The sequence below is a fragment of the Rhizopus microsporus genome, assembly GCF_002708625.1.
Source record: "Rhizopus microsporus ATCC 52813 unplaced genomic scaffold scaffold_8, whole genome shotgun sequence".
Classification (NCBI taxonomy): Eukaryota; Fungi; Mucoromycota; class Mucoromycetes; order Mucorales; family Rhizopodaceae; genus Rhizopus; species Rhizopus microsporus.
The window spans coordinates 301,332-314,571 of NW_019671923.1; the positions used below are offsets into that span (position 1 = coordinate 301,332).

General features: G+C 40.0%; 3 protein-coding genes across 3 annotated transcripts; all 3 read left to right on the forward strand.

The window, feature by feature from the left end:
• The first annotated feature begins 1,556 nt into the window (after positions 1-1,556).
• RHIMIDRAFT_215225 (carbamoyl-phosphate synth) lies at positions 1,557-8,882 on the forward strand. Its single transcript, XM_023607278.1, has 3 exons — positions 1,557-2,043; positions 2,103-4,501; positions 4,556-8,882. Exons 1-3 carry the CDS (start codon positions 1,770-1,772, stop codon positions 8,699-8,701), a joined length of 6,819 nt encoding a protein of 2,272 aa, XP_023466212.1. The 5' UTR covers positions 1,557-1,769; the 3' UTR covers positions 8,702-8,882.
• Positions 8,883-8,957: 75 nt separating this feature from the next.
• On the forward strand, positions 8,958-11,254 carry RHIMIDRAFT_237431 (SPRY-domain-containing protein; the record flags this gene model as incomplete). Its single annotated transcript, XM_023608757.1, has 6 exons — positions 8,958-9,609; positions 9,666-9,830; positions 9,883-10,425; positions 10,473-10,900; positions 10,948-11,059; positions 11,112-11,254. The coding sequence occupies 6 exons, from the start codon at positions 8,958-8,960 to the stop codon at positions 11,252-11,254; spliced, it is 2,043 nt and encodes a 680-aa protein (XP_023466213.1).
• Positions 11,255-11,344: 90 nt separating this feature from the next.
• On the forward strand, positions 11,345-12,938 carry RHIMIDRAFT_237432 (uncharacterized protein; the record flags this gene model as incomplete). Its single annotated transcript, XM_023608758.1, has 5 exons — positions 11,345-11,394; positions 11,443-11,499; positions 11,551-12,425; positions 12,474-12,595; positions 12,645-12,938. The coding sequence occupies 5 exons, from the start codon at positions 11,345-11,347 to the stop codon at positions 12,936-12,938; spliced, it is 1,398 nt and encodes a 465-aa protein (XP_023466214.1).
• Positions 12,939-13,240: the final 302 nt, after the last annotated feature.

Consider the following 13,240-nt stretch of genomic DNA (forward strand, 5'->3'; position numbering starts at 1 on the left):
AGTTTAGTGATTTTGACTGATATAAGACCGTTGTCTTTTTTAAATTCATTAAAGATTGAATTGTAATAAATGCTTCATTTTCTCTCAGTTAAATGGTATTTGTCTCAATGCTCATATCCTCAGGATTTTATTAAAAAGAAGAGCTAAGTTTCTGGTATTTGTTCGACTGTTGCTACTACTAATAAGAAAAACTATTGCTATCATTCATTTAAAATGATATTAGTCTTTCTTTGACCTACGTCTTATCCAGTATAAATATGAAGGAATATCCCGAGAAAGGATCACATGTATATATGCTTGCTTTACAATACCTTGTTTTATTTTGATTTTATCTCTATTAAGCACGGCAATTACAAGTACGCTTTGAAGTAGCAGTGGCAAATATATAAAAGCATTTCATGTATAAAAACATGGTTTCTTTATATAATACTCTTTTATGTAGCTAATTAATAGCTATGTTATTGCTCATGAGATCGTGGACAAGCTTATTTGAATAAATTGATTCTTTGATCTGCGTATATATGGTTATACTTTATTGCCACTTTGTTGTGTACCCTACGATCACATTATTTTGTTTCTAATTCCTTTTTCTTTTTGCTCGTAGCTAATTAAAAAGAATATATTCTGGAAATAGTGTAGTATACTTCCAGCTGGTGCATTTGACCACGTAATAGCTATAGAATAAACGGTGGATCATAAAAGGCATTTTTATTTAAGGAATCAAGCAGATTAAAGAGCTAGATGCTTCTATTTGTTTTTTACTATTTTATTATGTATTTTTTTTATTTGAAGTTTTTAGAGATGTTTCTATAGCAACACGATGCTCATCAGTTATGCATCTTTGGTTATATTAAATATAGAGTTTGTGTAATTATACTTCCAAGTATGGAAGTCTATATTCCCACAATCGTCCCTCATTTTCCCGTTGACTGGCAAACCCATCATTTGGGAATAGAGGTCGAATTGATATGTATAAAAGAAATATAATATGTACGGACAATGCTAAGAACTGCTACATAAATAATTACATGTATATTTCGCTATTGACTATCTCTTCTTCTTCTTTTTCTTCTCTCTCTCTTTCATTTTTGATATCAATCATCCTGCGCATATTTTCACAGCACAATTTTATCTTTACCAATGTTTGATTAAGAATTTGTTCTATAGAGATCCGGAAATTGATATAATAACCAATGAACAATGTATAAATTGACTGCTTTTTTTAAAAGGTTACACGGTATCAGTTACCCTAAAAGCATGAGTAATGTGGCTTGTTCATCTATGATCTTGATGATTGCTATACTCTCAGTTGTGTCTGATTTTTGAGTAAAACTGTGAAGAAGGACAACAACAATGAATTAAATAATCCTCAAGTCAAGTATTATACATCAATGACAGACTAAAATGGTCAAGTTTTAGCGGTTTTAGTCAAAGAAAAAGGGTTCGAGATAGATCTGAAAACAGCGGCCATTGAATTATGAAAATTTTTTTTTTGCTCTCGAAAAAGTATAAAAAGGGCGTTTAATCTGGAAAGCTATTGCTCTTCTCAGCTCCTTTGGCTGACGATCCCCGGAACACACTTTTTTTATACTTCCAAATAAACCTCTTCCTTATTTATTTTAATAACTTTATTGTGTATCAACGTCAACCGCGTGTATAAAAGTTTATCCATTCTCTTTAGTAAAGTAAAATACTGGTGTGGGGTAGCATTTATACTAACAGTTCCCATTCAGTTTAATTCAGTATAAAAAAAGAAAAAGTAGTAAATCATGGCATCTAATATTCCTGCACCTCCTGTTACCTCTATGGGTACTGCCTTTGCACCTACCACCATTGGGTCACACATTACGGCTCCTGCTGCCAATGCTACTCCCATCAGTCGTTCCCCTCGTTCTCCCACAGCTCCTCACCGTCCTGCAGCTGCTTTAGAAGATCCTAAGGATGTTACTACGGCTGCTCTCGTCTTGAAGGACGGTACCAGTTTCCAGGGTATCTCTTTTGGTGCCGAAAAGAGTATCTCTGGTGAATGTGTTTTCCAAACTGGTAAGTTTTGATTTGTGGGGTAAAAAAAACTGAGAAAAAAATTAAATTTTCCTTTTAAGGTATGGTCGGATATCCCGAATCTTTGACCGATCCTTCTTACAGAGGTCAAATTTTGGTCATCACTTACCCTCTTGTTGGTAATTATGGTGTTCCCTCTCGTAAGGAAATGGATGAACTTTTGAAGGATATTCCTTTAAGATTTGAATCAAGCCGTATTCACGTTGCCGGTTTAATCGTGGCTAACTACTCTCAAGATTACTCTCACTATCTTGCTGATTCATCTCTTGCTACCTGGTTGAAGGAAAATGACGTCCCTGCTTTGTACGGTATTGATACGCGTGCACTGACAAAGAAGATCAGATCTGAAGGTGTCTTGCTCGGTAAGATCCTTTTCCCCAAGACCTCTTTTGACAGCGGAGTTTTGGAAACCGCTGCCTCCGCTCTTGGTTTCTCAAGCACAACTGCTGAAACTACTACTGACCGCTGGATGAGAGACTACCAAAATGTCGACTGGGTTGATCCTAACGAACGTAATTTGGTGGCTGATGTTTCTATCAAGGAACCCAAGATCTACTATCCTGATCCCGCCAATGCTATCAAAGTTCCTTCAGGTCGTACAATGCGTGTTATCGCTGTTGATATCGGTATGAAGTACAACCAGATCCGCTGCTTTGTCTACCGTGGTGTTGAACTCAAGATTGTTCCCTGGGATTATGACTTCCTTTCTGAACCCGAGGATACCTATGACGGTCTCTTCCTCTCTAACGGTCCTGGTGACCCAACCACAATTGATGTCACTATCAAGAGAGTACGTCAGTACATTCAAAATATCAAGAAGCCTATATTTGGTATCTGTTTAGGTCATCAGGTCATGGCCCTTGCCGCTGGAGCCAAGACAATCAAGATGAAGTACGGTAACCGTGGTCACAACATTCCCTGTACAAACATGATCTCCGGTCGCTGTTACATCACTTCTCAAAATCATGGTTATGCTGTTGATGCCTCTACTCTTCCTGAACACTATCAAGAACTCTTTGTTAACGCTAATGATGGCTCTAATGAAGGTGTCATCCACAAGTCTTTGCCCATCTTCTCTGTTCAATTCCATCCTGAATCTACCCCAGGCCCTCGTGATACTGAATTCCTCTTTGATGTCTTTATCAACACCATCAAGGAATGCGCTGAAACGAACACTCTTGTTTCTGTTAAGATGCCTGGTGGTGTCAAGGCTGAAAACATCAAGAAGAACCCCAGAGTTAGTGTCGAGAAGGTTCTCGTTTTGGGTTCTGGTGGTTTATCTATTGGTCAAGCTGGTGAATTTGACTACTCTGGCTCCCAAGCTATTAAGGCTTTGAAGGAAGAAGGTATCTACACTGTGTTGATCAATCCCAACATTGCCACTATCCAAACTTCCAAGGGTTTGGCTGATAAGGTCTACTTCTTGCCTGTCACCCCCGAATTCGTGCGCAAGGTTATCCAATACGAGAAACCTGATGGTATCTATGTCACTTTTGGTGGTCAAACTGCTTTGAGCGTTGGTATTGCCTTGAAGGATGAGTTTGAAAGCTTGGGTGTCAAGGTGCTTGGTACTCAAATTGATACTGTTATTACCACTGAAGATCGTGATCTCTTTGCTCAAGCCTTGTACGAAATTAACGAAAAGTGTGCCAAGTCATCCTCTGCTGTCACGACTGAAGAAGCTCTTGTTGCTGCTAAAGAAATTGGATACCCCGTCATTTGTCGTGCTGCCTATGCACTTGGTGGTCTTGGTTCCGGTTTTGCTGATAACGAAAAGGAATTGGTTGAACTTTGTAACAAAGCATTCGCTGTTTCTCCCCAAGTTCTTATTGAGAAGTCTATGAAGGGCTGGAAGGAAATCGAATATGAAGTTGTTCGTGACTGTCAAGATAACTGTATTACTGTCTGTAACATGGAAAACTTTGATCCCTTGGGTATTCACACCGGTGACTCTATTGTCGTTGCCCCCTCTCAAACACTCTCTGATGAAGATTACAACATGCTTCGTACCACTGCTGTCAATGTCATTCGTCACCTCGGTGTTGTTGGTGAATGTAACATTCAATATGCCTTGAACCCCTTCTCTAAGGAATATTGTATTATCGAAGTCAACGCTCGTCTGTCTCGTTCTTCTGCCCTTGCTTCCAAGGCTACTGGTTATCCCCTTGCTTTTGTTGCTGCCAAGCTTGGTTTGGGTATTCCCTTGAACGAAATCAAGAATAGCGTTACCAAGGTAACCTGTGCATGCTTTGAACCATCTTTGGATTACTGTGTTGTCAAGATTCCTCGTTGGGATTTGAAGAAGTTCAACCGTGTCAGCACTGCTTTGTCTTCTTCTATGAAGTCTGTTGGTGAAGTTATGGCTATCGGTCGTACTTTTGAAGAAACCATCCAAAAGGCTATTCGTGCTATTGATTATCACTTTATTGGTTTCAGCAAGGTAAAATTAGTACAATTTGTAATAGTGAGCTATATATACTTATATTTCCATTAGAACGATCAAGTATCTGACAGTGACATCGACTTTGAATTGTCCAATCCCTCTGACCGTCGTTTGTTTGCTATTGCCAATGCTATGCACAAAGGATACAGCGTCGACAAGATTTGGGAGATGACCAAGATCGATAAATGGTTCTTGAACAAGCTTCAACGTATCGTTAACCTTGACTTCCGTCTTGGTGGCTTCAACAAGACCAACGTTCCTGGCAACTTGCTCCGTTCTGCCAAGCAGCTCGGTTTCTCTGATCGTCAAATCGCTAACCAGCTGAACAGCAATGAATTCGCCGTTCGTAAGCTTCGTCAAGAGTATGGTATTACTCCCTTCGTCAAGCAAATTGATACTGTAGCTGCCGAATTCCCCGCCTTTACCAACTACTTGTACATGACCTACAATGCAGTTGAACACGATATTGATTTCGAAGACAAGGGTATCATGGTTCTTGGTTCAGGTGTCTACCGTATTGGTTCTTCTGTTGAATTCGATTGGTGTGCTGTCCGTGCTATTCGTACCATTCGTGAAAAGGGCATCAAGACTGTCATGGTTAACTACAACCCCGAAACAGTCTCTACAGATTATGATGAAGCCGATCGTCTTTACTTTGAAAACATCAATCTCGAACGTGTCTTGGATATTTATGAAGTTGAACGATCCTCTGCTGTCATGATGTCTATGGGTGGCCAAACTCCCAACAATATTGCCTTGCCCTTGTACCGTCAAAACGTCAAGGTTCTTGGTACATCTCCTGAAATGATTGACAATGCTGAAAACCGTTACAAGTTCTCTCGTATGTGCGATAATATTGGCGTTGATCAACCTCGATGGAAGGAATTGACCAGCTATGAAGAAGCTGAGGTGTTCTGTGAAAAGGTCGGATTCCCCGTCTTGGTTCGTCCCTCTTATGTCTTGTCTGGCGCTGCCATGAACGTTGTCTTCTCCAAGGACGATCTTGCTTCATACTTGAAGGAGGCCGCTGCCGTCTCTCGTGACTATCCTGTTGTTATTTCCAAGTATATTGAGGATGCCAAGGAAATCGAAATGGATGCTGTCGCTTTAGATGGTAAATTGATCTTCCACGTTATCTCTGAACACGTCGAAAATGCTGGTGTTCACTCTGGTGATGCCACACTTGTCTTGCCTCCCCAAGACTTGGATCCTGAAACCGTTCGCAAGATCGAAACTGCTACTGCCAAGATTGGTCGTGCCTTGAACATCACTGGTCCTTTCAACATTCAATTCATTGCAAAGGATAACGAAATCAAGGTAATCGAATGTAACGTCCGTGCTGCTCGTTCCTTCCCCTTCGTCTCCAAGGTTCTTGGTGTTGACTTGGTCGAAATGGCTACCACTGCTATGCTTGGTCTTCCTGTTGAACCTTATCCCAAGGTCAACATTCCCAAAGACTATGTTGGTATCAAGGTGCCTCAATTCTCTTTCAGCCGTTTGTCTGGCGCTGATCCAGTCTTGGGTGTCGAAATGGCCTCTACTGGTGAAGTTGCCTGCTTTGGTAAAGATAAATACCAAGCTTATCTGAAGGCATTGTTGGCCACTGGCTTCAGCTTACCCAAGAAGAACATCTTGCTCTCCATTGGTTCTTACAAGGAAAAGCAAGAATTGTTGCCTAGTATCCGCAAGCTTTACGAATTGGGTTACAACCTCTTTGCTACCACAGGTACTGCCGATTTCATTTCTGAGCACAACATCCCTGTGAAGCACTTGGAAGCCTTGGACGGTGATGGTGATGACAAGTTGAAGGCTGAGTACTCACTTCAACAACACTTGTCCAATAACTTGATTGACTTGTACATTAACTTGCCTTCTCGTAACCGTTTCCGTCGTCCTGCTTCTTACATGTCCAAGGGTTATCGCTCTCGTCGTATGGCTGTTGACTACTCAGTTCCTCTCTTGACCAACGTCAAGTGTGCTAAGCTCTTCATTGAAGCCTTGGCTCGTAAGAAGGACCACGAAGTCTTGACCATCGACTACAAGACCTCCCACACTCAAGCTCAATTACCCGGTTTGTTCAACATCAATGCTTACCTTGAAACAACTGAGGAATTCGCTGACGTTGCCAAGGCCTCACTTGCTGCTGGTTTCACTCTTATCTCTCCTATTGCTCAAGATGTGACCAACGATATCTCCCTTGACAAGTTGAGTGATGTTGCACGCAAGGCTGCACACACTGATTACTTGCTCAATGTTACTGCTACTACCGAAAACGTTTCTCAAGTCAATAAGTGTGCCTCTGATGCTGCCGTTCTCTACATCAACACGGAACGTATCGAATCAAGCAAGATCTCTGTATTTGATACTGCCTTCTCGTCATGGCCTGTCAACCAATTGATCATGACCGATGCAAAGGGTACTGATCTTGCCTCTATTTTGCTCTTGGCCTCTCTCCACAACCACAACATCCACGTCACTAACGTGATGAACAAGGGTGATTTGGCTTTGATCAAGATGAGTAAGGAGAAGGGTTTGGCTGTCACCTGTGACGTTGCCGTTTACTCTTTGTTCTTTACATCTGAAGACTTTGGTAACACCAAGCTCTTGCCTACCAAGAAAGAACAAGAAGCCTTATGGAAGCAATTGGACACCATTGACTGTTTCACCGTTGGTTCTATTCCTCGCAAGTTGGCCGCTGAACTTGGTCACAAGGTTGATGCTGCTGCTGGTATTTCTGAATCTTTGTCTCTTCTCTTGACTGCAGTCTCTGAAGGTCGTTTGACTGTCAAGGACATCACTGAACGCTTCTATGATAACCCCAAGTCCATCTTTGGCATCTCTACTCAGCCTGACACTTATGTCGAAGTTGCCATTGATCGTGCCTCTGCTTGGTCCAAGCCTCAACAATGGTCTCCTCTTGCCGGAAAGACTGTTCGCGGCTGTGTTGAAAGAGTTGTATTGAATGATATAACTGTCTTTATGGACGGATCATTGGCCAACAAATCCCCATTGGGTCGTGATGTCTCTGTTCAAGCTCAAGCTGTCCACACTGGTAAGGAAACTGGCAAGGAAGCTGAAAAGAAACAAGCCAAGCAAGTTAGCCAAGAAGCCGAACAAAAGGCATTGGAAACCACTCCTGTTGAACAAGATGACCGTGCTCGTGTCACCGACTCTATCCGCCTGGCCGGTACTGCTGATCAACAACTTGTCTCTCTTGAAGCTCCTCGCTATGAAGTCTCTGCTTCACTCGCCCGCGTTGTCAGTCGCTCACCATTCTACCGCAAGCATATCTTGCGCTCTTCTCAATTTGACCGTGATGACCTTCACCTCTTGTTTGCTGTTGCTCACGAAATGCGTAACTTGGTTGAACTCTATGGTTCTATCAACTTGCTCCAAGGCCGTGTGATCAGTACCATGTTCTTTGAACCTTCTACGCGTACTTCTTGCTCCTTCGAAGCTGCCATGAACCGTCTTGGTGGTAAGGTTGTTTCTGTGAGTGCAACCACTTCATCTGTTCAAAAGGGTGAATCACTTGCTGATACTGTCCGTACTTTGGGCTGCTACTCTGATCTCATTGTGCTTCGTCATCCACAACCTGGTAGTGCTCAAATTGCTGCCAAGTACTCCAAGGTTCCTATCATTAACGCTGGTGATGGTATTGGTGAACACCCTACCCAAGCCTTCTTGGATGTCTTTACTATTCGTGAAGAACTTGGTACTGTCAACGGTTTAACCATCACATTGGTTGGTGATCTCAAGAATGGTCGTACTGTTCACTCCTTGGTCAAGTTATTGACTTACTACCAAGTGACCATCAACTATGTCTGCCCCGAATCTTTGGCTATGCCTAAGGAAGTGGTTGAGGCTGCTACAGCTGCTGGTATCAAGCAAAACTTCTACTCTTCCCTTGATGAAGTCATTGGTGTCACTGATGTCTTGTACATGACTCGTGTCCAAAAGGAACGTTTCGAATCTGAAGAAGAATACTTGCGTGTGAAGGATGCATTCATTTTGAACAACAACGTATTGAGCAAGGCTAAATCTCAAATGATCGTCATGCATCCTCTTCCTCGTGTCAATGAAATTGAACCTGAAGTTGATTTTGATCAAAGAGCTGCTTACTTCCGTCAAATGAGATATGGTTTATATGTCAGAATGGCTTTATTAGCTCTTGTCATGGGTACTCTTCGTAGTTAAATGCAATGTAAATTATTTGATTCAATTTTATACATATTATAATACATAAATAAAGCATATGTTCTCTTTTTTTCTCAGTATACGGCTCATTCTTTATAAGTAATAGATCTAGATTTGCATTTGTTCAAACCTTCTCAATCACACAACTAAGGTTTTTTTTTATCAGTAAGCCCGACTAAACGTGACTATTGTGTGTAAGGCTTCTACATCTGAAGGAACGATTTCAGATTGTGGAACCCTCGCTTTTTTTTTCATTATGTCTTCGTTTTCCTTAATATCAGATATTCCACCCAGGTATCGTGGTCCATCAGTCATCACTTTCCACCCACGCCCTCGTAATATTATTTCCAAAATGTTGAAAAGAAGAACTTTAAGAGAGGAGATTCAAGCTTTTTATGCAAGACAAGTTGAAGGATCACCTAATATACCAGCCTACCTTAGCAATACAGTGTATGCACAATTGATAAAACAGCAACGCCTATTATTCTTGAAGCGATTATATACAACACCAAAAAAGAATGATGACGATTTAGCTCGAATAAAGAAAACATACAGTTCGCATAATGGACTGATTTTGCAAAGAGAGCCAGTAGAAGCTGATCTTGATGTCAACATCTTTGATGGTCATAGCTTGATTACCAGTAGTCGTAGTCGCAGCAGCAGCAATGAGAGCTTCAGTATTCCTACAGCAGGCAACAGCAGTGGTAGTAGCAGCAGTAGTGATTCAAATATAAATAAAGCTATTCCTTCTAGAAGCGAATATGCAGCACTAGAGTCATTACTGCTTCAGGGTTCATTCAATTATGCTTTAGCGACACAAGACTTAAGACTACCGACAGCTTGGGACCCCAAGTCAAAGGGTGACAACATCGAACTGAGTGGTGATAAGCTGCAACTTACTTTTAAAGGTAGAACAAATCAAGGGCATATGAGTACAATCATCATTTACACACATAGTGTATAGGCACTGGAAAAGACGATATAGAAGCATCATCTGTTAGAGCTAATCATTCAATGAAAAAACAGTGTGGTATATACTACTTTGAAGTTCAAATTATCTCAAAGGGCATCGATGGTCATATCGCAATTGGTTTTTGTAGAAAAATCAATAGCTTGGATCGCTTACCAGGTATGAATTACATTAAAAATGATGCTACACTTGCTTACATTATCATCTAAAGGTTGGGAAGAGCATTCTTGGGGATACTATGGACAGAATGGGCATAAATCTTCTGGTCCTGGTACAGATAAATCATATGGTCCTCGATTTACTACAGGGGATGTCATTGGCTGTGGTGTTGATTTCAGAGACATGTCAGCATTTTATACGAAAAATGGTGTCCATTTGGGTGTAGCGTTTAAGAAGATTAAAGAAACAGATCTTTATCCATTCATTGGCTTCAAGTCACCAGGAGAGAAGGTCATGGCTAATTTTGGATCAAAGCCATTCAAATTTGATATTAAGCAGCATATGTTGAATGAAAAAAGGGAACTTATAGATGGAATCACTTTGAAACCATTAGAACCTCATCGCTCACAGTCAGCTGTCATCAATCATTCTACTGCCAAAAATTTAGCAGATAAGCTAGTTTTGGATTACCTTCGTCATCATGGATACACAAAATCAGCAACTGCTTTAGAAAAGAAGATGGCTGCATTGCATGGAGGTGCAGAGTGGATGGAAGAAAATGAATCTGTAGATTTAGATGCTGCTCATAGACAAGGTTAGTATAATCATATATGTTCTATAACAAGGGCTAAACCAGCATAGAAATTCGGCAATTAATTTTTCAAGGCAATGTGGACAAGGCAATTGAAATGTGTAACGAGCATTATCCCAATGTGCTAGATGAAAATCCTTGGATACAGTTCAAGCTGAAGTGTAGAAAGTTTTTAGAAATGATCCAAACGGCAGCTAAACAGAGAGAGCAAGTGGGATCTGTCAATGTTGATCAAGATGAGTATGAAACGAATAGTCTATCTGTGCCAGAAAATGAAACTACTGGCTCAGGAGCAAAGCGTGATAATAAGATGGCAGAAATGGTTGCATATAATAATAAGAAAAAGAAACAAAAAGTGTGCGAGGACATACATGATGAGATGGAGTCATTTCGAGATGTGATGCAATATGGAAATCAGTTAAAGAAAGAGTATGAACGACTGGCAGAAGAAGATCCAGTTATAAAAGATGAATTGATGGTAAGTTTGTTATACATAATAAAGTCATTCTAACCTAGTATACATAGAAAACCTTTTCTACCTTGGCTTATTCGGATTTAACACATCCAGCTGTTGCTTATTTATATGAAACACCCTATAAAGAGAAGCTTGCATTGGAACTTAACTCTGCTATTTTAGGTTGGTATTATATTATGGTTACATAATAGAAACTAACACATCAGTTTGATAGTATCTCTCAATAGATATCCCAATTCATCCATCGAACGTATTTATCGACAAACATCAACTGCCATTGAAGAACTGGTTTTAAGCGGAAATGCAAATGCTGCATTATTGGAACCTCAACGCGATTATTTGAATTTTCTGAGCTAGACTTTTTGTACATTTATTGTAAATCATTTGCTTTCTTTCTTTTCTTTCTCGTCAAGATAAAATAAAAAGAAAAGTTGTAATATATTCTAAATGCTTTCTTCTTTAATAAATATTGAACAGCAATTGAAATGCGATATTTGGTAAATGAAAACTTGTTTAAATGATCGACTAATGTTTTGTATGGATAGTTCCTTTGTATTCAATCAATGTACTGCAATTGAAGAATGCGGACATCGCTTTTGTTTGTAAGTTACTATGGTTACTTAAAAAAATTAAGTTTATTTAATTATACTTAGAGAATGCATCACTGAGAAACTACGCCAAACTTCAGAATGTCCTATTTGTAAAGTGCCTACACAATCAAATGATCTGCACAGAGATTACTTGCAGGATAATCTAGTAGATTATCTTGATCAATTAAAAAAGCTTTCACTCAACCACACGCTCACTCCACTTGAACTCTCATATCAGACAAGAAGCGAAACCGAAGAGGAGCCTAGTTTGACCGATCTGATAGGAAAGCGAAAAAAGTCCCCTGATTCTTCTCCACGTAAAAGACAGGCTACAGACCAAGATATTGACGCGCTTTTGGAGAGCGTAGTAAAAGAGAATCCAGTACAAGAACACGATGTCTTGGTCGATAAAGGTGACGATGCAAAGGATCAGACTAAAAATGAAGCAAACAACAGTGACACACAATGGCAGTGTTCTGATTGCCAGTTTGATAACCCTATCTACGTGCAGACATGTGGTGTTTGTCGAAAGCCCAAGAATATGCCTGTCATCCAGAGCACGAGAACACATTCTGTACCAAATGCTGCAAGTGTCAATAAGGACCTTGAAGCACAGAGTTATATGCCAACAGTGGCTGCTGACAATGAACCAGAGAGTGCTACTATAGCACCTGACAAGGCTCAGAGTACAGAAAATAATAAGCGAAAAGAGGCTCATGTTATGTATACAGGTCTATCATCTGAAGATGAAGAGACGCTCAGCAAGCTGGTCAATAACAAAAGGGATACAAAATTGAAAATCTTTGTTCATTTTAAAATGAGAGATTTTCATGACGTGACGCACATCATTACAAGCGTAGACAATAAAAGGCTATGTAAAAGAACATTCAAGTACCTTCAGGGTGTTCTTGAGGGGAAATGGATAGTGACACCTGCATGTAAGTTCAGATGGTATTGTATACATGTATCTAAAAAATATATATTAGGGTTGATTGATAGTATACATGCAGATCGATGGTTGCCTGAAGATACTTATGAGGTTAAAGGAGATCATGTGACAGGAATAACGCAAGCTCCAATTAAAGGAAGAGAGAGAGTTCAACAAGATGTAAGGGCTACACTATGTATCCATTTTGTGAAACTAATGTATTAAATAGAAAGAGCCGCTCTTTAATGGAATGAAATTTTACTTCTTCGGTGATTTTACGGGAAAGCACAACAAGAATGATTTACTTTTGCTCTGTCGAGCAGGAGGAGGAAAGATATTGAACCGTAAACCAAACGGACTGGGACAACGTGTAGATCCTGATATTGACCCATTAGACCGTAATGAACCCATTGTAATTATGTGTACAGGCAAAAAGAAATCAACCAATCAATGGCTTTATGAATCCCAAGTAAGAGATCCATCATGGATTATCGAATGTATAAGCAAACTATCGATTGTTTAATATATATTTATATTATGTAAATAAATTGTATACACAATAATTTGACCGGATTTAAATTAAGGGAGAAGAGAGAGAGAGAAGGGGAAGGTATATGTCGTATGAATAAGAAGAGAAATAAATGTATGTATATCCATAAATAATAATAAGGCATAAAAAAAAGAAGCATACAAACAATAGAATCGGTAACTAAGCTGGAATTAATGGAGAAAGTGCCACGCATGTAGAGAATCATTCTGGGCTAAAAGCAGAAAAAAAGGGGGGGAAAGAAGCCAGCATGAGTTGAAAAGCAAAAGAGATAGATT